At 40.4% G+C, this 26,334-nt stretch overlaps 3 protein-coding genes across 3 annotated transcripts; 1 reads left to right on the top strand and 2 right to left on the bottom strand.

Annotated features, from left to right (window-relative positions):
* Nucleotides 1–4,456: 4,456 nt before the first annotated feature.
* On the bottom strand, nt 4,457–7,594 carry LOC107279442 (putative receptor-like protein kinase At3g47110). Its single transcript, XM_026021246.2, has 2 exons — nt 4,924–7,594; nt 4,457–4,824 (listed from the first exon to the last, which is right to left on the bottom strand). Exons 1-2 carry the CDS (start codon nt 7,592–7,594, stop codon nt 4,457–4,459), a joined length of 3,039 nt encoding a protein of 1,012 aa, XP_025877031.1.
* A 7,751-nt stretch (nt 7,595–15,345) lies between these two features.
* Nucleotides 15,346–25,187, bottom strand: LOC9268179 (putative receptor-like protein kinase At3g47110). Its single transcript, XM_066305944.1, is given in 7 exon segments — nt 15,346–15,790; nt 15,901–17,888; nt 22,681–23,035; nt 23,117–23,399; nt 23,568–23,657; nt 24,076–24,698; nt 24,825–25,187. Coding segments are annotated over 4 exon segments (2,964 nt in total). The 5' UTR covers nt 23,370–23,399; nt 23,568–23,657; nt 24,076–24,698; nt 24,825–25,187; the 3' UTR covers nt 15,346–15,422.
* On the top strand, nt 19,651–21,512 carry LOC107275781 (probable LRR receptor-like serine/threonine-protein kinase At3g47570). The gene is made up of 2 exons (XM_015760631.3): nt 19,651–20,623; nt 20,724–21,512. Exons 1-2 carry the CDS (start codon nt 19,846–19,848, stop codon nt 21,089–21,091), a joined length of 1,146 nt encoding a protein of 381 aa, XP_015616117.3. The 5' UTR covers nt 19,651–19,845; the 3' UTR covers nt 21,092–21,512.
* Nucleotides 25,188–26,334: the final 1,147 nt, after the last annotated feature.

The raw sequence follows: 26,334 nt of genomic DNA, 5'->3' as shown, positions 1-26,334 counted from the left end.
TTTTTTTTATTATTTTTTTAGAGAAGGGTATATTTTACCTGACTTCTATATCCAACCAAATATATACAACTATTTAAATTGAAAACTTAGTATCACAAACAATCCAATCTAAAACAATTCGTAACTAGCAATTCAGAGAGGAAAAGGACATTATTGTTGGGCGTTTAACAAGTTGTATTGTCGTTTTAACGATGAAAAAAAAAAGGGCAATTGCAAATTTAACACTACTTTGAATCGTTATTGTAAGAATACCACTAGAAAATTCCAAAAATACCACTAGAACTACCATTCGAGTGGCACCCTTGCAAAATTAAAAAAACCGGTGTCAAATTTGCAAATGCCAAAAAAAAAAAAAAGCGTCTCGATCGACTGCAGAGAGTGTAGATCTAGACAGGACCCCCCAGTGGCTTCCATCGTCGTGGCGATGGCAGCAACATCCCCATTGATTATTCCACCACCTCGTTAATTAGTTACTGCAGAATCTTGATTTTGCTACGAGTTTACGCCCAAACTTCATAGCACAAATCCGCTAAGGATTGCCCGCTTCTTTTCACACTTTCAGTCCTGTATACAAGTTGTACTCATCACGGACGGGTCATTTGAGTGTAAATTTGCAAAGCGTGTGTTACTGAGTCATCAGGAACGGTTCTATAGCATAAATTACCATCAGTGCTATTAAGTCAACTCAGACGGTTCGATCTTGCTCCAGTCAAATGACGACGTGACTCCTCATCACAGACGTTTGTCTTCAAGCAATTTGGGAGAAATAACGGTCCTTTAGTGAATTAATCGTTTGTAAATTATGTAATGCCTCTCTTATTATGTAGCAGTAGGGCAAGAACTACATACGTAAAGAGTTTGTTGGGGAATAACTGTTCACTGTTGTCCACTCATTGCACGCCACGAGCATGATGAAATGGATTACCCTGGTATCAAATGGAAGTAAGACACCACAACAATCATGTGGATAGATACTCTTGCCCAATTCTTTTCTAATTAAGATATAGATTTTATATCGGCATCTACTAATATGTTTTTTAAACTACTAATCAATGTATTTTTTATAAAAAAAATTATATAAAAATTGTTTTAAAATATTATTAATAAATCTAACTTTTTCAAGTTCACGATAATTAAAATTTAATTAATTATGTGCTAATTAATGATTTGCTTGTTTGACGAAGTTGATTTGATCCTCATCTTCAATCTATCTCACCGGCTCAGCTCCATGTAGTAGAAGCAAAGTACTACATCCGTCCCATTTTAAGTGTACGTAACCATGGTTTTTCACGTCCAATTTTGATCGTCCGTCTTATTTGAAAATTTTAAAAAATTTAAAAACATGAGTTACGAGTAAATTATTATTTATATTTTATCATCTCATAACAAAAAAAATACTAATTATAAAAAAATTTCAAATAAGACGGACGGTAAAAATTGAATGCAAAAACTTATAGATGCGTTTAACAAGCCTAATTTGAAAAGACAAGAATTTTCACGCCCATGGATTTCTGTAATAATTCGTCCGCTGTTTCTGGGATGCAGCGAATGGTCCCTGTCTGTGTCGTTGATAGTACGTATTTTTGCAATTTGCTCCTTGTTTTGAACCGTTGTTGTTGTTAACGACCTGGATTGTTTGCAGATCAATACCTACATTGAATGAAATTACATCCAGCAGTGCTGATACTACAGACTCAGAGAGATTACTAGTGAGAATTAAGAGCCCACATTAGGTCCTTTTGATTTGTAGCAAAAAGAAAATGTAGGTGAGATTTTTTACTGTCCAGCATGCTTGGGCGGTACCAAATCCTAGCTGTTAGATGGACCGGATCCAACGGCTAATATTGATCGGTACCACCATGTACTGCTTAGTCGTTTATGTGGTACCGCACCGGTGGAAGGGTAAGGTGGTATTTTCGCATAGAAAAAAAATTTGGGAAGTGGATTGGAGCGGCGTCTTTCCTCCCCCAGATGGCCAGATGCGTGCCGCCGCCGCCGCTGTGTGACCCTTGGCTGCCGTCGCTGCCATGGTGTCGTCCCTATCTACAGACGAGCCGGACCAAGACAAGCACACCTGGGAGTCGTCGTCAATGGAGCAAACAAGCACTCACTCTCTGGGCGATATGCCCTAAAGCGGGAGGTCGAGGGCCATGTCCATGTCCCCTTCACACATTGGTGTCCCTCAGCCCTTCACCGTATTCGGGCCCTACCGGCCTTCACACACTGTACATGGCCCCTTCACACATTGGGCCTTCACACACTGTATCCATCGGGCCAGAGATGTTAACCTAGCCAGACTCTGATACCAATTGTAGGATTGTAAAGGGTTTTTCCCACCCTAAAAGCTAGCCATTGAGGTGAGGAGCTCCCCCACTTATATCTTAGGTCATTTGCCCTTCCACAACCAATGTGGAACTATTCAACATTGTGCAGAGATTTGCAAATGGCAACATAATCCTCGGGAGTACCATATTAGTAATGTACCTATATATCTGTTAATCTGTTATGTACTACCATTAGTCAGAAACTCCGAATCAATCCTCACTGTGCATGCATCGCATTGTCACTGTGTGTCCTCCGTCCAGGCGGGGTCTGGCTTGTCCCACCACCGCGGCCGGACGACGGAGCGGAAGAAGAGAACCATCTCTAGTGCCCCTGCTTGTCTAGAAGTAGTGGTTGCCGTACGCGACACAGCACGCCGGCGTGCTGCAGCACCTCGACATCGGCGGGAAGCCTGCGTGGGTTCTTGTGCAACCATGTAGGCAGTGGTGGATCCAGAAAATTGATTCGTTGGTGTCATAACGTATCTATTAGTGTCATAATATACTAATTATGTTTAGATCATGGTGTTATAATATATAGATAATCAGTTTTGCTATAGGTTTTACCAAAAGCCATCAGTGTCGCCTGACATTGGTCATTGCACTATAGATCCGCCCCTGCATGTAGGTGGAACTGATGGCTCAGCACTACTCATGCCGACAAAACAGGTGTGCTGCAGCGGCATTGATGGGAGGGAATGAATCGGCAGCGTCAAACGCCCATGGAGTATTTTGCAGTGGGGAGAAGTGTTGGGGGGATTGTGGTGCCTGCGAGAGGATGGGTGGCGTGGAGTCCAGGATGATTCCCATCGGATTCGGATCAGGTGAAGTTGCTATTGTTACTGCAACTTTAGCAGTAGCACCTGATCTAACCATCCACGAAGCATCCGACGTCTACGAATTAACAACCCTTTAGTCCTCTCCATGTCCAGTGGGCTTCAAGAGTGGAGCGGTGGAGGCGGCACCCGGAGCGTGGTCACCAACAAGGCGGAGGTATCAATGGGTGAGAAGGGCTCAAGGCCAGGAGTTGTGCTGCTTAGCTTGTTACTTGCCTGATGCTCGTGGTTTGGTGGTGATTTGGACGGGTAGCTAGGTAGGATCGAACGAGGAGGAGGCGAGGTTGGCTTGGTCTACTCGCAGGTTAATTACTGCCTTGGCGTTTGACAGTGGCAGTGCAGATTATCACTTTATGGGAGTTCATAGAAGAACATCATGATGAAGCACGAAAAATAGAATCTCCTTGACGGGTTGAACACTTTCACAACAATGGTTTGTACGAAGGTCCCGTAGTTGTCAACTTGTCATGAAGTAAGAAGAAGCACAGAGCACTTCCATTGACATGGAGAAGAAAGAGGGCTCTACCGCTCGAGGAAGAAGATGACCTTTTGGGTGCTAGCTAGTGCGGTGGTGTGAGCCAGCCGTCTGATTTTTTTTTTGAACGGTTCAGATTGGCTACTGCCAAAGTTGCAGTCTCTATAGGGACTGCACCTGATCCCGATCCATTCCCATCATGCCCTTGGACATTGGACGGTTAGATTCAATCAGGTACCACCAAGTACTGGTGCATTGAGGTATAATTTGCTGGACCAGAACAAATCTCTGATTTTTATATATACATTTGACCATTCGTTTAATCTAAGTATGTAAAAAATAGAAACCATGCTTAATGTACTTGTAATAAAAAATGATTATATGGTTTTTTAAAATTAAACGAATTATTAAATTTATGTTCAAAATTCAATTATTAAAGTTATGTTCAAAATTCAATTATTAAAGTTATGTTCAAAATTCAATGGCGTTAGACATAAAAAAAGACTGAGGGAGTATTTTCTGAATTTCTGATTTGCCAAACTTCATTGACCTTGTATGAAGGAGAAACAAATAAACAATACTCTTCACTATAAATATTTGTTCTCCAGTGTAACTAAGAGAAAGGGAACACAATGTCTTAGTGAGACAATGGTTGAGATCTACTCAACCAGCTGGGAAATCCCTCGTTGATAATTTTTGTTGTAATGTATTCATAGAGAAATGAAAACAAACAACAAAGTATAATAGCACTGCTAGCTTCTTCAGTCCCAAGCTTAATACAAATATACACAAGCCTTATCCGTATTCCTACCAGAAAAACTTCTTCAGTTCCCTCTGAGATAGGCATCTTTGATTATGTGCAGCTTGGCGGCTGCCTCTCGCATGCTAATGCGTTCACTTGGTATTGGCTTGGTGCAATGAATTCCAATTTTTAACACAGAGAGCATGCAGTGTATATCTTTCTCCTTTACTTCCACTGGAGCTTCTAGGCAGAGGTCCAACTCTTGTTGTAGCTGGGGATCAACGATCTCAAGTATCCTGTCAGAGAAGTTGATCTCTGTAAACTTTGCAATGCTCAGTCCATCCTTAAACATAGCGTCTATTGGCCGCCTACATATGAACAACTCCAAGAGAACAACTCCAAAGCTATAAACATCAGAGGCAGTTGAGACTTGATCTCCCTCAGCGCATTCTGTAAAATGCATATATAAGACCAAAGTATAGCTCATATAGCTAGGTATGTTAAAGAAATATGTAGTAATACAAAAGCAAGATAAAATTTTCAAATTACCTGGAGCGATATATCCAATGGTTCCCTTTATTGCAAGGGAAAAAATTGAGTTGGAATCACCAAAAGATGTGGAGGAATCGGTCCTGAACTTCACAAGGCCAAAATCTCCGACATGAGCAATCATATTGTCATCTAGAAGGATATTGCTAGGCTTCAGGTCACAATGAATAATAGTTCCTTGGTTGTTATGGTGCAAATATTCCAATGCATTTGATAAATCCACAATTATGCTTATCCTCTGAGCTAATGTAATGTGGTTCAGATTTGAAGCATCACCGTCATCTCCGGTTGAGTATAGTAATTTATGCAAGTCCCCTCGTGGCATCAACTCATACACTAAAGCCTTGAAATCATTGCCTTCAGCATCAATACTACCGCATAGTGTGAAGATAGGAACTAGATTGCGATGTCTCAAGTTTCTTAAAGCATTACATTCTGCAATGAAGCTCTCCTGCGATCCACTTGTTTCTAGATTGAAAACTTTCACGGCAACCACAATGTTGTCTTGAAATAGTTTTGCTTGGTATACAGAACCAAACCTTCCTCTTCCAATTAAATTGGCTGTAGAGAATCTATCTGTTGCATTTGAAAGATCATTGAAGGAAACTTTGGGGAACTTTCTACCGAGTGATGGGAATGATATGGATTTTTTCTTCCGTTTTCCCCTCCCAATAAAATAAATTGATATGGCCAAAGCAAGCGATACCATGCAGGCTAGTGGGATTACTAATTTCAATATAACCGAGTTCTTGTTCTTAGATGTAACCAATAACACGGTAGGACACGCAGGTAGGTGCAACTCTGGTAGCCCACCACAAAGTCCCTGATTTCCATCCATCTGGAAGGCTGTTGCATTCTTGAATATTCCTTCTACTGGGACCTCACCGTTAAGATGGTTGAATGACAGATCAAGTTGCTCAAGATATTGTAGATTGCTAAGAGACGCTGGTATTGACCAAGTTAAATTATTGTGAGATAAGTTGAGAACTTTTAGGTTACTTATGTTACCTAATGAAATGGGTATGCTACCGCTAAAACTGTTTATACCTAACATGATATATTCAAGGCTTTCACAATTACCCAAAGCATTGGGTATATCTCCAGATAGCTTATTTGATGAAAGTTCTAAAGATATTAGTTGTTTCGCATTGCCAATGTCAGTAGAAAATTTTCGGTGTAGGTTATTGAAAGATAAGTCGATTTGTACTATTGACATGATACTAAAAATCTCAGTTGGTATTATACAATGAAGATTATTGTTGGAAATGTTTAATACTTCAAGCATTTGCAGGTTTCCCAAGCTTGGTATGTGTCCATCAAACTTGTTAAAATGTAGTCCAAGATATACCAGTTGAGATAGATTTGATAAGGACGATGGAATAAATCCTATGAAATAGTTTTCATATAAACCTAACATTTGCAACTGTTTAAGATTTCCAAGCCATTCTGGAAGGGTACCAGTAAAGTCATTAGTTCCTAATGATAAATCAATCAAGTTTGAGAGGTGTTCAATGCCAGAGGGGAGAAACCCAGATATTTCATTTCCGTATAAATGAAGTCGTTGGAGATGAGTCGAAAAGTTGCTTAACGAACTTGGTAGATGGCCTTCTAGTCGATTATAAGCCATCGAAAAAATTTGTAGCCTAGTGCAGTTGGCTAAGCTGTTCATAAACTCCCAATCTTCCTTTTTGTGTGTTTGGAGCTGATTGCCTTCAAGACTTAGCCAATACAGTTTGCTTAGTTTGCCAATGGAACTTGGTACAACCCCAGTGAAATTATTACTTGATATGTCCAGTTCACGTAGGTTGGAGGCGTTCACCAATGAGCTGGGGATATGCCCTTGAAGAAAATTGAAGTCCAATGCAAGTACTTGTAGATTGGGAAGAGAGTAAAGGATATTGGATGGTACCTCTCCACTTAGATGATTAAAATTAAGAAAAAGATCGATGAGAGTAGAAATATTTAAGATGGCTTGTGGAAACCTACCCGTCAACATATTGCCACCCAAAATAAGAATCTCCATCATGAGGAAGTTTGAAAACTCATTTGGGATGTTTCCCTTGATATTGTTAGACGCGAAATTAAGATTTCTAAGTTCTGTGATATTGGCAAAGGAAGAAGGGATAGTTCCAGTAAAATTATTAGATGCAAGAGTCAGCACTTGAAGCTTAGGGGGGAAATTATTAATCAATTGTCCAACTAGGTGATTGCCGTTGAGCCATAGGGCCTTGAGGCTAGAACAATTTGTAAAATCAGGTATCGCTCCTTCTAATGTGTTATTGCTCAAGTAAATGGTTCGAAGGTGATGCAGATGACCAAGGGACAGAGGGATCTCTCCGGTGAATGAATTTGTGTCTAGGAACAGAAATTTTAGGAATGTTAGGTTTCCAAGTGAAGGGGATATTTGCCCAACTAAACCTTGGTTTGTAAGGTTTAGAGAAATGGGACGATGTGGAGTTTTAACCCTGCACAGGACACCTTCCCAACTGCAAAAGTAAGTGCTGTCATTCCAGGACATCAGCGCTTGCTGCGGATCGAGACTGATTGCCTTCTTGAACTCAAGCAATGAGAGTCGATCTGTCTCATTTCCATATAATGAGGTGCACATGATTTGGACTACATTGCTAGCCATAAGCAAAATCATATACTGTCTGATTGTAGCGATCTTCATGACCAGCCTTCTCTGCCAAATTATTCTAAGTCTTAGTTAAATGCAAAGATAATAAAAGCAAGAGATTATGGATAGTCAATAATAAAACAAGCATCGCGGGTTAGGTGGCTGAAAGAAGGAGATGCAAACACACGTTTCTTTCACATAAAAGCTAATGCTAGGAAAAGGAAGAACTTCATACACTGCTTACAACACAGAAATGCAGCTGTATACACACATGAGGACAAGGCCAAGCTGCTACATGATCATTTCACCTCCATACTAGGCGAAAAGAAACTAAGAGAATGCACACTTAATTGGGATGCGTTATGAGTGCAGAGAATACAACAAGGAACAATGGATGGTCCTTTTACTGAGGATGAAATATGGAATGTGGTGAAAGGGTCGCCGACAGAGAGGGCACCCGGACCTGACGATTTCACTGGGGCATTCTTCAAGGGGTGCTGGGACATCATAAAACATGATATTTCTCAGATGTTCGATAGTTTCTTTAGACTCGCAGGCGGAAATTTTGGATGCATCAACAAAGCCATTTTGGCATTGATCCCAAAAAAAGATTCACCACAACTGGTGCATGATTTCAGACCAATAAGCTTAATTCACTCAGTGGCAAAGCTCATATCGAAGGTCCTCGCGATGAGATTGGATGACCTGGTCTTGCATGCCCAAAGTGCTTTCATCAAAAGACGATGCATACAAGGTAAATTCTTATATGTGCGCAACTTGGTCAGATCGATGCACAACAAAAGGAAACCAAGCCTCCTTTTCACGTTGGACATCGCAAAGGCTTTTGACTCTATATCCTAGGAATATTTGTTGGAAATGCTACCGTGGAGAGGATTTAGTACACGGTGGAGAGATTGGATTGCCTTAATTCTATCAACCACCACATCTAAGGTAATGCTGAATGGAACAACATGAGAAGTAATTATGCACAAGAGAGGACTGCGCCAGGGGGACCCCCTTTCACCCTACCTCTTCATATTAGCAATCGACCCATTGCAAACGATACTGGATATGGCCAAAGACCAAGGGATCTTGTCGCCAATATCAAACAGGGTGGCAAAGTTCCGAACATCGCTATATGCGGATGATGCAGCAATCTTTCTGAACCCAAGTCGAGCTGATGTGGACAGTCTAATCACCTTGCTGGAAAACTTTGGACGTGCCACAGGGCTACAGGTGAACCTAAGCAAGAGCTCAGTGGTGCCTATAAGATGTGAAAACATAGATCTTCAGGACGTGCTGAATAATTTCAATGGAAATCGAACTGGTTTCCCCATCACATATCTAGGACTACCTTTGACAATAGGAAGAATCAAGAGAGCGCATCTCCAACCAGTCATGGACAAGCTCCACTCTCGACTTGCAGGTTGGAAAGGGAAATTGTTGCAACAGGTGGGAAGGAAGACCCTTGTCTCTTCAGTACTAACCTCAATACCAACATACTTCCTAATAGCACTGAAACCCCCAAAAAATTTCCTGCATGATATGGACAAAATTAGAAAAAGATTCCTCTGGGCTGGCGACCAAGAGATTAGTGGGGGCAAATGCAAAGTAAATTGGCCAACAGTATGTGCACCCACCAAACTTGGGGACTGGGAGTCTTGGACTTAGAGAAATTTGCACGAGCTTTGAGAGTGCGATGGCTATGGTTCAGTTGGGAGAGCCCAAACAAACCTTGGGCAGGAACACCTCCCCCTTGTGACGAAATGGACAAAAGGCTATTTGCCTCCGCCACCAAGGTGACAATAGGTGAAGGTCGCAAAGCGAGTTTCTGGGAATCAAATTGGATCGGAGAGCAACCATTGAAGGAGTTAGCCCCAGCCTTATACAACCATGCCAAAAGGAAAGGTAGGACTGTCTACGAAGGACTAGCAAATGACCAATGGATACTAGACATTAGGCACAATCTCACGGTTGAGCTAGTCAAGGAATTCTTCGAGGTGTTCTACCACGTGTGGAATAGCGGCGTTGCACTCACAGAAGGTGTTGAGGACACCATAACTTGGCGGTGGACAGCAAATGGAAAATACAGCGCAAAGTCCGCCTACATAGCACAGTTTAATGGCAGGATAAGCTTAGCGGCTGCAAAACTGATTTAGAAGCAATGGGCACCTTCCAAATGCAAACACTTTGCATGACTTCTATTGCAAAATAGAGTTTGGACAGCAGATAGGCTACAGATCAGACAATGGCCAAACAACTATTTCTGCCAACTATGCTACAGGAACCTTGAAACCGCCCAACATCTTTTCAAAGATTGCACTTAATTTTGTGCGTCAGATCTAGGAGAGGGTCCTGAGTAGACTGAACTGCAGCGATATAGAACACCAACACGATGAAAACGAAGTATTGTTGGAATGGTGGATCAGAAGAACATCTCAAGGAGGCAAAAGCAAGGCCAAAGCACTCGAGTCAATCCACATGTTGGTGGCATGGGAAATATGGTGTGAACAAAACAGGAAGGTTTTCCAAAATCAAGAGAAAACCATGCCGCAACTACTCGCCAAAATTCAAGATGAAATCAAACTTTGGAGCATGTGTGGGGCAAAAAAACATCGCGAGAATATCCACTTAGGTCTTTCTTTTAGGTTTTCCTTGTTGCTTTTCTTCCTTGTTTCCCTTGTTTTCTCTCTCTTTCACCTTTGTTGGTGATATTGTAAATACTATCTATTCTCCTTAATATAACTCCAGCTTAGCCTGGCTTCCGTTTCAAAAAAAAAGTATGAACTGATATTCTTTTTGAAGGAACATGGAAGATCGTCACCTACTATATTTATAGTGGATGTGATTAAAAATATCTTGGCGAAAAATATTAATATTGGTGTGTCAAGAAGTACAGATAGGAAGAATTAATTAATATTCAGCTTTTCCTCTATCCGAAAACTTGCTTTCTTAGTTGTTCCTACAGAAAATAATTTAAAAGGAAAAATATTGACCCCTGAAGGATGGCTATACTAACTCCTATTGGCACTAATGAAGAGTGTAATGTGGAACACCACTACACCAGTCGCACAATCAAAACCCACATGAATCATATTAATGCCTAGTTTAGTTCTAAATTTTTTCTTCAAACATTCAACTTTTCTATTACATCAAAACTTTCCTACACACATAAACTTTCAACTTTCCATCACATCGTTCCAATTTCAACCAAACTTCTAATTTTGGCAAACAGCACCTACTAAGCTCAATCAGATAGAATGCCGATGAATACTAGCTAGACGAGGGACGAAAAGTGTACCTTACCAAGTAAGGAGTACACGCTGTGCTGGGCAGTTGGTGCAGAGTGCAGTACATAGGTGGTGCCAGTCAGCTGCTACCTACTTATAGCCATTTGCTTGGGAATAGGTTCCTCTTCAGAACCCCTCTCAACCTCTATCCATGGTTGATGCAAGCATTATCTGAAAATCTGTCCCTTCTAGCAGGTCCTCGCTGCTGCTATGGAAAAATCTTCCACATGGAAAATTTGCAAGAACCAAAAGGGAGAGTCCTCAAGCAGAGTTGGGCAGGGTGTGATTGGTACAGGGATGACAATGGCCAATCTGGAGCCAATCAGCGCCAGTCTCCCTCAGCCTGCAGAAATTGTCACCATCCCAACTCCCCCAAAATAGTATTTTACAACTCCTTGAGGCTGTAATAAAACATCTCCATATTTGTTGTCTTTCCAAAACGCTGGTCATGTGACTTGGTAGAAACTTCAACGGATCGAACACGGTGAAGACGCAAGAAACAAACTTAGAACCATGTGAAGCCAAAACTATGATAGGCAGTCCTGACCATTTTCTGATATCATATTTTTCCCCCTTTTTTTATATCATTACTAGTCAAAGATGGGCTCAAAACCAGTGATTTGGGACTAGTTTGAATATACGATTTGGTGGTGGCACATAAAATGAGATAAGCCATTAGCGCAGCAATGATTAAGCGTTAACTTTTACAAACTCTAAAGTTGAGTTCATTTGAATTTTTTAAAGATAAACAAGTTTTTTAAAAACACACTATTTAATAATTTGAAAATTATAATAACGAAAAAGGAAAAAATTATCATTTAGATATGCGGAAAAGAAGGCAGCATTAGTTTGAACCCAATGTGAGACAGGCTTTTGGCTCATTTTAGGCCCTGTTTAGATTCCTTCAAACTTTTAACTTTTCCGTCACATCGAATTTTTCTACACATAAACTTCTAACTTTTCCATCGCATTGTTCCAATTATTTTAAACTTCCAATTTTAACGTGGAACTAATACAGCCTTACCTGTGAAGACGACCTGTGCTGAAAAGGAGCAGAGCTACAGAGGAGCTCCTCCAGTCCTCCCTCCCCTCCTGTAACGAGTGATGTACCAGCAACCACACATCCATCCACGATTTTACTGTAGTCAACAATCAACAGATATACTTCCGTGAGACAAAGGCTGTGTTTAGATCAAGGGGGTAAAGTTTTAGCGTGTCACATTAAATATGCGGATACATATTTGAAGTATTAAACATAGTATAATAACAAAACAAATTATAGAATCCGCCTATAAACCGCAAGATGAATTTATTAAACCTAATTAATTCGGCATTAGTAAATATTTACTGTAGCACCACATTGTCAAATCATGGCGCAATTAGGCTTAAAAGATTCGTCTCGCAATTTACACTCAATCTATGTAATTAGTTATTTTTTCGTTTATATTTAATACTCCATGCATATGTCTAAACATTTGATGTGGCAGGTGTAAAATTTTGCCAGTGGATCTAGACAGGCCCAAATTCACAGAGAGTGACAAAATGGTACTCCCTCCGTCCCATAAAAAATCAACCTAGTACTAGATGTGACACATCCTAGTACTACGAATCTAGACATAGGCTGTGTTTAGATCCAAAGTTTGAATCCAAACTTCAGTCCTTTTCCATCACATCAACCTGTCATACACACACAACTTTTCAGTCACATCATCTCCAATTTCAACCAAAATCCAAACTTTGCGCTGAACTAAACACAGCTATACATCTGTTCAAATTCGTTGTTCTATAATATGTTACACCTATTCTAGATTTTTTTTTTAACGGAGAGAGTAGGTCAGAGGCAGGGAAAACGATTCAGTTTTTGGGCTATTGGTTCAGCGCGGCGTAGCTGATACGTCTCATCGATGGGTATCGATTTGGCAGAGGCGGAGTAGCAGTCTTCTCCAGTCGAGCTGACGTCGCTGACGAGGACGACGACCGAGCTGGTTGTCGGCAACGTAGACGATGGCGGAGGCGATACTCCCCGGCGCCACGGATCGAGCCCCTGCGAAAACCTCGAGACACATATGTGCACTAATTAGGCCTTGTTTAGATAAAAAAATTTTATCAAAAACGTCACATCTGTTTAGACACGTACATCCGGCATTAAATGTGAAAAAAAATAATTGCACGGTTTGCATGTAAATTGCGAGACGAATCTTCTGAGTCTAATTACGTCATGACTTAAAAATGTGATGCTACAGTAAACATTTACTAATGATGGATTAATTAGGCTTAATAAATTCGTCTCACAGTTAATTTACAGGTGGAATCTGTAATTTATTTTGTTATTAGTCTACGTTTAATACTTCAAATGTGTGTCTGTGTACTTCAAAAACTTTATACCCAAAGAACTAAACACACCCTTAATGAAAACCAACTATTATACCAATAGATGGTAAAAATATAGCAATGTATCTCTTTCCCACGTCAAAGTATGCAAGCATGCAACAGTATAAATAAAAGATTCCTAATAAGTAAGCTTCAAATAAAATTTCATTTAAATCACTTATCCAATCAACAATTGGAATATATCATTATATTCGTTGTAAATAAATTTTTATAGCAATATGTTATACGATAATGTTCTGATGAAAAAATATATATTGTAATTAATTTTATTGTATATTTAAATTAATTGTATCATATATATATATATTACTTTTAGATTTGATTTAAATTACTTCTTATACATTCATAATATTTTGAGTTTCTCTTGTTGTTTTTAGTTTGTTCATAATTATACAAATGATTTTTTGAATTACTTTTTTTAATGATGTTGTGATCCCTATTCGAGGGTAACACGAATGAATTATGAATAATTTCTTAAGAAATTTATATAGATAGAAACTTTCTACTTCCAAGTTAGCATATTTTGTGTTCGCAAAGAAAGAAAAAGTTACAAATTTTCAATAGGGCCCCAATATTTTTCTAAATTATTATACACTTACGTGATATCCCCACATGATTTTCCCTCTCCATTCGAACTGTTTGCTCATCGTTTAGGCCGATGAATGACATTTGTGCTTATTGCATTCACCTCCGAAGTTCTTTGCACCTTGGCTCAGCTCGTCATTGGTGATCAAGCAGCGTTATTATTGGAACAAAGTCCAACATGCATGGCAAGGGCCCCCCTCCTCCGTGGGAGAGAGCCCAAGCTTGAATCCTTGGGAGAGAAGATGGGGGAGAGAGGATCACTCCTCCCTCGATGCCATGCGAGAAGATCCTCCTCCCTTGCACTTGGAGGGCTCATTTTATTTATATGTAACTGAAAATTATAGTGTTACCCTTATCAATTACATTAGAGGGGCAATGCTATTGGGATGTTCTAGTCTATTATTATATTAGTTTATACAACATCCTAAGTATGGAGGTCCTCTCTAATAGTATATGCTAGGCTTGGGGTTATTCCCCAACGGTACCCCCTCATCTGCTGGCTCCGGGATTCGGGGGGAGCAAATAATTTCTAGCCCCTACTCGGGTGTTGTGGTGTGCCTGAAGGTTTACGTTGGATACCCCAACGTTCGGTGGAGACCACACTGAAGGGGCTCAAGTGAACGGTGGGGCGACCTCCTCAGTCGTGGCAGATGACAACGCTCGATAGGGCGACGTCCCTCGGTGGTGGAGACCATGTGGCTTAAAGGGGCGGCGCCGTCCGGAGCTCATGAGAGGTGGAGTTTGGTCCATCCCCTCTGGCGGTAAAGGCCGTGGTGCTCTACGGAGGCAACGCCGTCCAGGGCCCGCGTAGGTGGAGTTAGGTCCACCCCCTCTAGCACTGAAGGCCGGATGCTCTACGGAGGCAACGCCGTCTAGGGCCCGCGTAGGTGGAGGCCGGTCCACCCTCTCTGGCAGTGAAGACCGCGGTGCTCTACAGAGGCAACGGCCGCGGCCAAGCCCGTCCCCGCCCCTGGCGCACGGCATTCACCGCTATCTTGCTAGTAGCCAAAGAGCTGGACAAGACACGCTGTGAGTGAGGAGCGGCTGAGGCATCCTGCAATGCCATCTGCCAACTATCAGTTCAGTTCAGGGCAAAGTACTCGGAAATTCTGATGGTCATGTCAGATGCTTGCACAATGTAGTTTAACTAGTTTCTAGTTTCTTCCATCGTTGTTACCTCGAGCAGGATCAAAGCCTTTCGACCTGCAAGTGCTGTAACCGGTGTCTGCCAAAGCTATACGAGTGGACGATAAACTACGACAAGCAAGCAGATGAATGTTTATGCAAAGGCCCCAACTGCTAACAATGCAAAGGACGGGACATGAGCATTCCATCATGTGATTTTTTGTGTTCTTGGTCATTCACTATACAAGCTATGGTACTGTTAAGCCAACATGAGGTCTGAAATACAATGACTTATGGAAGATGCAAGATGTATTGGCCACCTAATATCAAGCAGAAACAAATCAAACAGTATATTAGAACATAAACATTTGTCGCAGGTGGTGACAAAGCCACATTTCAGTATTTCACTAGGACAATGGCCACTCATTTACTCAATGGTGTACACAACTATTTGACCGAAAGATGAACACAATGCTATGAGAGATCCCTAGCTAGTTTCCTCTAAGGTATGAATCATTGATTCCGTGTAGCTTGGCAGCCGCCTCCTGCATGCTGATGCGTTCACTCGGTGTTGGGTTGGTGCAGCAGAGTCCAATATTCAGCACACTGCGCAGGCAGTGTATGCCTTTCTCCTTTACTGCCATTGGTGTTTCTTGGCAAAGGTCCAGCTCGTGTTGCACCTGGGGATCAACAATCTCTAGTATCCTGTCAGGGAAGTTCATCTCTACATGCTTTGCAATGCTCAATCCATCCTTAAACATGTCGTCTATTGGCCTTCTCCGAATAAATAGTTCCAAGAGAACAACTCCAAAGCTGAATACATCTGAGGCAGTTGAAACTTGACCGCCCTCTGAGCATTCTACAATTTCATTGGCAATATTTGAGTTCGCACACATCAGCATGTCACATAATAGTAAAAAGAAAATAGGTAGCAATATATACCAAACAAGATAAAATCCCAACCAGTACCTGGTGCAATATATCCAATGGTTCCCCTTGTTGCGAGTGAAGATGTTAAGTTTGAATCACCTAGAGAAGGTGACGAAGAATCGATTTTGAATCTTGCAAGGCCAAAGTCTCCAACATGAGCAATCATATTTTTATCTAGAAGGATGTTGCTAGGGTTCAGATCACAGTGAACAATAGTTCCTTGGTTGTTATGGTGCAAGTACTCTAATGCACTTGATACATCTAGCACAATGCTTGTCCTCTGAGCCAATGAAATGTGGTTCAACTTTGAAGAGTTGCTATCATGTCTTGTTGTATATAGTAAATTATATAAGTCCCCTTGTGACATGAACTCATACACTAGAGCTTTGAAATCATTGCCTTTAGAATCAATACTAGAGCATGCAGTGAGGATAGGAACTATATTGCGATGCCGCACATTTCTTAAGGCATTACATTCTGCGATGAAGCTCTTTCCTGCTCCCCTTGTCTCTAGGCTGAAAACTTTCACAGCAACAACGTTGTTTTCTTGAAAAAGTTTCCCTACAAAGACAGAACCATATCTCCCTCTGCCAATTAAACTGGATGTTGAGAAACCCTCTGTTGCTTTGAAAAGAGCATTGTATGAAATTCTGGGGAAATTGCTACCAAAAAATGGCAACGATACTGATTCTCTCTTCAGTTTTGCCCTCCAAATAAAAATAATAGATATGACTGTAGCAAGTGACACCATGCAGGCTAGTGGGATCATCACTTTCAGTAAAATTAAGTTATTGTGCTTAGATGATACTAATGGCACAATAGGACATGTGGTTAGGTGTAAGGCTGGTGGCCCACCACAAAGCCCCTGATTTCCATCAATCTGGAAAGCTGTAGCATTCTTGAAAATTCCTTTTGCTGGGATTTCGCCCTTAAGATGGTTGAATGATAGGTTTAGTTTCTCAAGATACTGTAGATTGCTAAGAGATACCGGTATTGACCCTGTTAAGTTATTGAGAGATAAATTGAGAACTCTTAGGCTACTTATGTTGCCTAATGAAATGGGGATGCTCCCGCTAAAATTATTTCTATCTAACCTGATGACTTCAAGACTTTCACAATCACCCAAAGCATTCAGAATATCTCCAGATAGCTTATTTGATGAAAGCTTTAAAGATACTAGTTGTTTTGCATTGCCAATGTCAATAGGAAGTTGTCCATGTAGGTTGTTGTAAGATAAGTCAACTTGTATTAATGACGGAAGACTGAAGATCGCATTTGGTATGACACCATGAAGATTATTGTACAAAACATTGAATATTTGAAGCATTTGCAGCTGGTTTCCTAAGCTTGGTATCTGCCCATCCAGCTTGTTAAATTGTAGTGTGAGAGCTACCAGTTGAGACAGATTCGAAAGGGATGATGGAATAAACCCTGTGAAATAGTTGTCATATAAACTTAATATTTGCAACTGTTTAAGATTTCCAAGCCATTCTGGAAGGGTACCAGTAAAGTCATTAGTTCCTACTGATAAAGCAATCAAGTTTGAGAGGTGTTCTATGCCAGAGGGAAAAGACTCTGATATTGCATTTCCTCCTAAATGAAGTCGTTGGAGATGAGCGGAAAAGTTGCTTAACGAACTCGGTAGATGGCCTTCTAGACGGTTATAAGCCATCGAGAAACTTTGTAGCCTAGTGCAGTTGGCTAAGCTGTTCATAAACTCCCAATCTTCCCTTTTATGTGCTTGGAGTTGATTGGATTAAAGATTTAACCAATACAGTTTGCTTAGTTTGCCAATGGAACTTGGTACAACTCCAGTGAAATTATTACTTGTTATGTCCAGTACACGTATGTTGGAGTCGTTTCCCAATGAGCTGGGGATATGGCCTTGAAAAAAATTGTAGTCCAATGCAAGTACTTGTAGATTGGGTAGAGAGTAAAGGAAATTGGATGGTAGCTCCCCACTTAGATGATTAAAACTAAGGTGAAGATTAGTGAGAGTAGAAAGATTCAAGATGGCTTGTGGAAACCTACCTGTCAACATATTTCCACCCAAAAGAAGAATCTCCATCATGAGGAAGTTTGAAAACTCATTTGGGATGTTTCCCTTGATATTGTTAGCTGTGAAATCAAGTTTTCTAAGTCCTGTGATATTGGCAAAGGAAGAAGGGATAGTTCCAGTAAGATTATTATATGCAAGAGTCAGCACTTGAAGCTTAGGGGGAAAATTATTATTCAGTTGTCCAACTAGGTGATCCGTTTCATTTTTTGTTCCACCAAAAATGTTTCACATAGTATACTCACAATGTTTCACTATGTATAGATCTAATGTTGCAGTGAATTGAAACATTCTTTTGCAACAAATCACCTACATATTATGGAAACCCTTTATTAAGGGAATTCATTTCAATTTTTGTTCCACCAAAAATGTTTCACCTAGTGTACTTATAATGTTTCACTATGTATGGATCAAATGTTGCAGTGATCTGAAACATTCTTTCGCTATTTGCTAAAACATTGTTTTTATATAGGTGAAACAACGACCGATTTAAACGATTGAAACATTTTCGATCTACTTAGTGAAACAATTCCGATATACTTGGTGGAACAACGTGCAACATTTAAAAATAATTCAATAATAAGCTAAAAAAATTTTGTCGAAATACATCCATGTGTGATCTTGTTTCAAAGATTTAATTGCAACGAATTTAATGGTGTAATCGGATCATAATTTGGATAAATAATTTAAGAGAAAAAACAATTTAAATTAGTTTTGCATGCTGCCCGATTTCCCCACCCCCAGATCGAGCGCCCGACGTGTAGTTTTCTCCGAGTACATGTGCACTAATTAATCAAAACCAACTATTATACCAATAAATGGTAAAATGTAGCAATATATCTTTTTCTCACGTCAAAGTGTGCAAGCATGCAACAGTATAAATAAAAGATTCCTAATAGGTAAGCTTCAAATAAAATTTCTTTCAAATAACTTATCCGATCAACAATCGGATTATACATTATATTCGTTGTAAATAATTTTTTATAGCAAGATGTTACATGGTCATGTTCTGATAAAAAACATATATATAATTAATTTTATTATATATTTAAATTAATTTTATCATATATGTAAATTACTTTTAGATTTGATTAAATTACTTCTTAGATATTCATAATACCGTGAGTTACGGTTTGGTCCGTCTCCGCTCGTTTTTTTTTTATTTTGTCGCCCTTTTTTTTCAATGGCCGTCTAGTTTTTTCGCAGTTTTTTTTCACGTGGAACATTTTTTTCGTTGCCCGGTTTTTGTTCGATCTCCTCCGGTCTGATCCGCGTGCGCAGCGCGCCTCAGCCACCGCAACATCATGTACCTCCCCGTACGTTTACTCCTTTAATTGATTGTAAAAATCGATTCCTCACTCCTCCATCTTTGTTTTCCTCGTGATTTTCCCTTTCAATACTGCTTTAATTCACCAAATTCAATCCCCTATTTAACAGTTGCCGATGATGGCCGGCAGCTGGAGCTTCCCTGGATGTTTTTATCCCGAGTGTTACTGATTCACTTCAATTTTGGGAAAAACAAAAAGAGTGGTCGAGTGCATCAAAAGCCCTCAATCAATTTTAAAAAATTGAGAAAGATTTGGCCGAATTTGATGGGGGGATTGCATGGGACTACTTTCTAGAGCTTGAACACGACAGTATGTGCGAGCTGGGCTTATAGCTCCAATTGCGGGCTAGGCCAAAGAGAGACATGTTGAGCAGAAAAGTGTAGCGGACTAGACTGTGACTGAAACAATAATTTAACTGGTTCAATACCAGGTTCTATTGGCAATTTACAATTTCTTGAGCAACTAGATTTGTCATTCAACCATCTTAAGGGCGAGATTCCCACGAAAGGAATTTTCAAGAATGCAACAGCTTTCAGGATTGATGGAAATCAGGGCCTTTGTGGTGGGCCACCTGAGTTACACCTACAAGCATGTCCTATCATGGCTTTGGTTTCATCTAAGCACAAGAAATCAATAATACTGAAAGTAGTGATCCCAATAGCCAGCATTGTGTCAATTTCTATGGTCAAATTTACTGTGCTTATGTGGAGAAGAAAACAGAACAGAAAATCTTTATCTTTGCCCTCGTTTGCTAGGCATTTGCCCCAAGTTTCATACAATATGATTTTCAGAGCAACAGGGGGGTTCTCAACATCCAATTTGATAGGCAAAGGAAGATACAGTTATGTATATCGAGGAAAATTATTCGAAGATGATAATATGGTTGCTGTCAAAGTATTCAACCTAGAGACAAGGGGAGCACAAAAGAGCTTCATCGCAGAATGTAATACTTTGAGAAATGTTCGGCATCGCAACCTAGTTCCTATCCTAACTGCATGTGCAAGTATTGATTCAAAAGGAAATGATTTTAAGGCCTTGGTTTATGAGTTTATGGGACGAGGTGACTTGCATGCATTACTACACTCAGCACAAAATGATGAAAACACTTCATATCTGAACCACATTACATTGGCTCAGAGGATAAGCATTGTGGTCGATGTATCTGATGCGTTGGAGTACCTGCACCATAACAACCAAGGAACTATTGTTCACTGTGATCTGAAGCCTAGCAACATACTTCTTGATGATGATATGATTGCTCATGTTGCAGACTTTGGACTTGCAAGATTCAAGACCGGTTCTTCAACACCATCTCTAGGGGATTCAAGCTCAACTTATTCCCTAGCAATAAAGGGAACCATTGGATATATCGCATCAGGTATTAGTTTGTTTTTCTTGTATTACACCGCTGCAAGTTTTATTTTATTATCTGACATGCTGATTTGTGTGAACTTAACTCTTGCTGGATGAAACTCTAGAATGCTCAGAGGGCGGTCAAGTTTCAACTGCCTCAGATGTATTCAGCTTTGGAGTTGTTCTCTTGGAATTATTTATTCGGAGAAGGCCAACAGAAGACATGTTTATGGATGGATTGAGCATTGCAAAGCATGTAGAGATGAACTTCCCTGACAGGATACTAGAGATTGTTGATCCCCAGCTGCAACACGAGCTGGACCTTTGCCAAGAAACACCAATGGCAGTCAAGGAGAAAGGCATACACTGCCTGCGCAGTGTGCTAAATATTGGACTCTGCTGCACCAAGACAACACCGATTGAACGCATCAGCATGCAGGAGGTTGCTGCCAAGCTACACGGAATCAAAGATTCATATCTCAGAGGAAACTAGCTAGCTTTGTGCGCGTCTTTCGGTCAAGTAGTTTTGTACACCATTGAGTAAATGAGCGGCCATCATGAGTGGTTCTGGCCAATTGTCTCCGCCACATTGTTGGTTGATAACCAACCGGATAGGCTTGTTTGGGTTTGGACAGCCACATTGCGCGCTCGGCATATCTGGTAATGGTCCTTGGGCGCGAGGACTTCCCGTTGACTTTGAAAAACAAAGCTCCACACCACTGCCGATTCTTCATGTGTGGCTGGTGGCTTATCGCCGCTGCTGGACAGTGGACCGCCTGAGACCGCGGGGTCTACCGCACCCGAGGTCCGTTGCATCATGTATCTATGCATGAGAGAAGTGTTAGTACTTAACTACAGCAACAACAACAAGCTACAAATCTATTTTGCTAGGTCAGGCATGTCCTTTTTTTTCTTTTTATAAAACTAAAAAAAATGTCTGCATTGCAACGGGTAATGATGTTTTTTTAAAGTAATACAATAGCTATTGGAGGATGAGAAATATAATGAAATATTGGGATCGCAATACATTATAATTAAAAAATTTTAATGAAAATTCTTCCTCGTTTTGGGTCGAAAGCCTAATCCTCTCTTTCATGCTTCCTAATGAAGTGGTGATGCCTCCGCTGAGAATATTAGAGTCAAACGCGATGTATTCCAAACTTTCACAACTTACCAAACTGTTAGGAATATCTCCAAACAACTTGTTGGATGAAAGTCCCAAAGATACGAGTTGTTTAGCATTTCCAATCTCAGTAGGAAGTTGCCCATCTAGGTTGTTGAAAGATAAATCAATTGCAATTATTGATGGAATACTAAATATCTCTTTTGGTATGCTGACATGAAGATTATTACTGGAAATGACTAGTAGTTGAAGCATTTGCAGGTTTACGAAGCTTGGTATGTGCCGTTCCAACTTGTTAGAATATAGTCCGAGAACTGCTAGTTGAGACAGATTCGAAACAGATGACGGAATAACTGCAATTCAGGAAGGGAAATTTTTGTTTTGCAAGGTTAACTTTTGTAACTTTTTAAGATTCTCAAGCCATTCAGGAAGGGAACCTGTTAATTCATTATTATCTAGTCCTAAAGAATTCAAGTCGGAGAGGTGTTCTATGCCGGAAGGAAAAAATCCTGAGCTGATTTCCTGAGAAAATAAGTTGTCACAGATGAGTGGATAAGTTCCCTAACGAACTTGGTAGATGGCCTTCTAGACGGTTATGTCCCATCGAAAGAACTTGTAGTCTAGAGCAGTTGGCTAAACTGTTCATAAACTCCCAATCTTCCTTTTTGTGTGCTTGGAGTAGATTGAATTCAGTATTTAACAAAGACAATTTGGTTAGTTTGCCAATGGAACTTGGTACAATGCCGGTGAAATTGTTATTTGATATGTCCAGTAAACGTAGGTTGGAAGTATTTCCCAATGAGAGAGGGATATGTCCTCGAAAAAAATTGTGACCCAGTAGAAGTTCTTGTAGATTAGGTAGAGAGTCAAGGAGATCTGATGGTACCTCTCCACTTAGATGATTCAAAGTAAGGTAAAGATTAGTGAGAGTAGAGAGATTTAAGATGGGTTGTGGAAACCTTCCTGACAACATGTTTCCACTCACAGCAAGAAGCTCCATCATGACGAACTTTGAAAACTCATTTGGGATGTTTCCCTTGATATTGTTTGACATGAAACTAAGTCCTCTTAGTCCTGTGATATTGGCAAGAGAAGAAGGGATGGTTCCAGTAAGATTATTTTCTGCAAGTATCAGATTTTGAAGCTGAGAAGGAAAGCTATTATTCAACTGTCCAGCTAGGTGATTGCCATTGAGCAATAGAATCTCGAGACTGGAACAGTTTGTAAAATCAGGTATCCTTCCTTCTAATGTGTTGTTGCTCAAGTAGAGGGTTTGGAGGTGATGCAGGTGACCGAGGGATAGAGGGATCTCTCCTGTGAATGAATTTGTGTCTAGGTAAAGAAATTTTAGGAATGTTAGGTTTGCAAGTGAAGGGGAGATTTGTCCATCTAAACCTCGGTTGCTAAGGTCAAGAGAAATGACACGAAGGGGTGTCTTCTTCCTGCACAAGACTCCTTCCCAGCTGCAAAAGTGATTGGTGTCATTCCAAGAAATCAGGGCTTGCTGGGGATCAAGACTGATTGCCTTTTTGAACTCAAGCAGTGAGAGCTTATCTGTCTCGTTTCCATACGACGAACTGCAGAAGATTTGGACAGGACAGCTCGCTATAAGCACCAACAAAAACAACCCAATTGCAGTGATCTTCATGACCAGCTCCTTGGACGAATAAATTTAGGTCTTGCTTATATGCATAGACAAAAGAGAAAGGGATTAATACATATCGGTTAGTAATCCTTTTTAAAGAACATGCAAGAGCCTAAAATTTCAGAAGCTGTTTTAGATGGTTAGAGAATGTTGGCAAATAGACAAATGTAAAGTACCAAGAAAGCTTTTGTTCTTATTTACTTCGTCTCCACAGACAGAATTGATATCCTTTCCTCTGGCAAGATTCAGCAACATGAAAAATCCTTTGCTGATACGGGCTGATCAATCCAACTGCCATTGAGACAGAAGAGTCAGGGATGAAACATAAAGGCTTATAGCAAGATAAATGATCACCAATCGGTGGAAAATAAAAGTCTCTAGTGTCAGAGACCTGAAAGGAGGACGAAAGCCAGAAAGCTAGCAAAGCTATCTGATATTCTGAACAAATAAGTTCTAGGTAACACAGAAGTAATAATTTCTGACAATCTCACCAAAAAAGGGAAATATAGTGTTTCTAATCATCTGTATCTAGTACGCAATAAGTTTACAGACAGAAACAAGCCTGTAGGTATAGTTAGGCTCATTCCATACAATCCCCAAAAGCAGACGATTGATCCAACATTTATATACTATTCCATGGAACTAACAAAATGATGAACATAGAAACAAATTAAAAGATCAATCAATATATGCATTCGTGAGGGGTTACCAGCGAGAGGGTGCAGCCTGCAGCCAGCCTCGTGGCCATCGTCGGCTGCTTCATTTTTGTAGCAGTAAGAGCCATGGCGTCTGCACTATCATGGCAAGCTAAGGCCTTCAACTCAACCAGCTACCAGCCCATGGAATTCAACTCAACACCAGTTTTTCTTCAGAGAGGAGGCTAATCTTCAGTGAAAATGGAGGATTACCTAACTTTTTGTCCATAGTTTTGTCTTGATTAGGCAATTATATTATTGATCTATGTAGAGCTAACCTGTTTGTTCATCTCACCTGATGACCAAGTGGCCAATAATGTAGCCTCCGTCTCCAGTATACAGTATACTACCCTTGACAACATGACGCCAACGGTTTTATTATACTTCCAGTTCCACAAGTAATTCTTATATGATTCTTTTCTCTCTTTTGTTTTTTTTTTTGAAAGGAATTCTTATATGATTCTAACAATTGGTGGATTGATCGGTCCCATGTTAACTCCATTCTGGGATACGATTAACCTGAGACGACGACACGACAGCAGGCGACTTGCTCTGTGATCATTGTTCAACATCAGTGAGATTCATCAGAAACGAAAATCTCAGCCACTCAGACCCGTAATTTTCCATAATAATAATCCTGCAATTAAATTATGAGATAATAAGTCCTTCTCGTCTTGTAATCGTAGAGTAGTGCATTCAGATATGTACTAACAATTATTTAGGTAACCTAGCAATTAAATGGGAGATAGTAGTTTTACTTTACCTTGTATATGCTGCAGATGATCCGGCGATCCGCAGGTTATCCGGATGAGCGCGGAGTCTCCGGCCGCCCTGACAGAGCTTGACGCCACCGCCCACCGGCGATGTGGTCGCGTAGGGCGACACCGCCGGCGGAGTGACGAGGCGGAAGCTAGGAGGCGCGGAGTGGAGGTGCGGGAAGGCGACACGGTGTGGGCGTCGGTGAAGCAGGGGTCGAAGGAGTCCTCGACCTCGTGTCCGCCGCCGAGCATCACCCACCGGCCGCCGCCGGCCGCCGATGGATCGGGCGGCGGCGTCGGTTGGGTTTTCCGTCAAGGGGATCGACGGGTCCAATTACGGCCCACGTAAAGCCCAGAATTACAATTCTGTCTTTTTTTTTTGCGCCGCTTTGATTGGTATTTGGAACGTGCATTCTTAGCGGATACTTTTTCATATAAAATCTTGGATGAAAGTTTTAAAGATGAAAGGAAAAAAATAGCAGTGGCCTTGATTGGTATTCCCTCCGTTTCATATTTATATGTCGTTCGATATTATTCCTAGTCAAACATTGTTAAGTTTAATCAAATTTATTAAAAAATTAGCAGCATCTAAAATATCAAATTTAATTTTATTGGATATAAAATTACATATATTTTGATAATACGTTTGTTTTTTGATTAAAAATAATACTATATTTTTTATAAAGTTGACTAGAAAAAAATTAAACGACTTATAATATGAAACGGGTTTTGTTTTACATTATACATCTATCCACAAATTCACCAATCATAGCGGTCTGAATATTTGTAATGGGGCCTCATATATGAATTTAATGAACGATGAACTAGGAGATCCATGATGTAAATTAAATATGATCACCTCGTATGAAAAGAAACAAATCAAACGGCAAAACTATAAATATTTGTCGCTCTGTAACATCATTAGAGAAAATCATGTTTTCTGTAAACTACTGGATTTGTAGTTTATGCAGGGGGGGCCTTCGAGGATGCCACACATCTAGCAAAAGAGTGCCCCTTTACGATTTTGGTTTGGAAACCATGTTAGTAGATGGTTCGACATTCAAGCACCGCATCAACATACAGCAGCTTCCATTGAAGACTGGTGGAGCACCCTCTGCACGATCAAGCCTAAATCACGAAGGAAGCAAATTCTGAGTGTCCTTTTAACAACGTGGTGGAATATTTGGTTAGAACGTAATAGGAGGATTTTCCAGGATTCTTCAAAAAGCGAGCTTCAGGTGGCCTTTCTAATTAAAGAGAATATAGACCTAATCAACCAATCCAGGCTCTACTGCTGTTGATAGAACCTGGTTCACAGTCTTTTTTTTCCCTTGGGTTGTAAATTTCTGTCACAGGACTTGTTGTGGCCTGTTGTTGTTTTCGTTTCTGCACTCTCTTGGTTTTATTTCTTCTAATATATACGGCAAATCTCCTACCGTTTAATGTATAACTTATAGCAAATTTTAGAAGGATACTCTGTAGCAAATTTTACCAAACTTTTGTGTGGCCTCCTTA

The sequence above is a fragment of the Oryza sativa genome, chromosome 11, assembly GCF_034140825.1.
Source record: "Oryza sativa Japonica Group chromosome 11, ASM3414082v1".
Lineage (NCBI taxonomy): Eukaryota > Viridiplantae > Streptophyta > Magnoliopsida > Poales > Poaceae > Oryza > Oryza sativa.
This window is presented reverse-complemented; position numbering and strand designations above follow the sequence as displayed.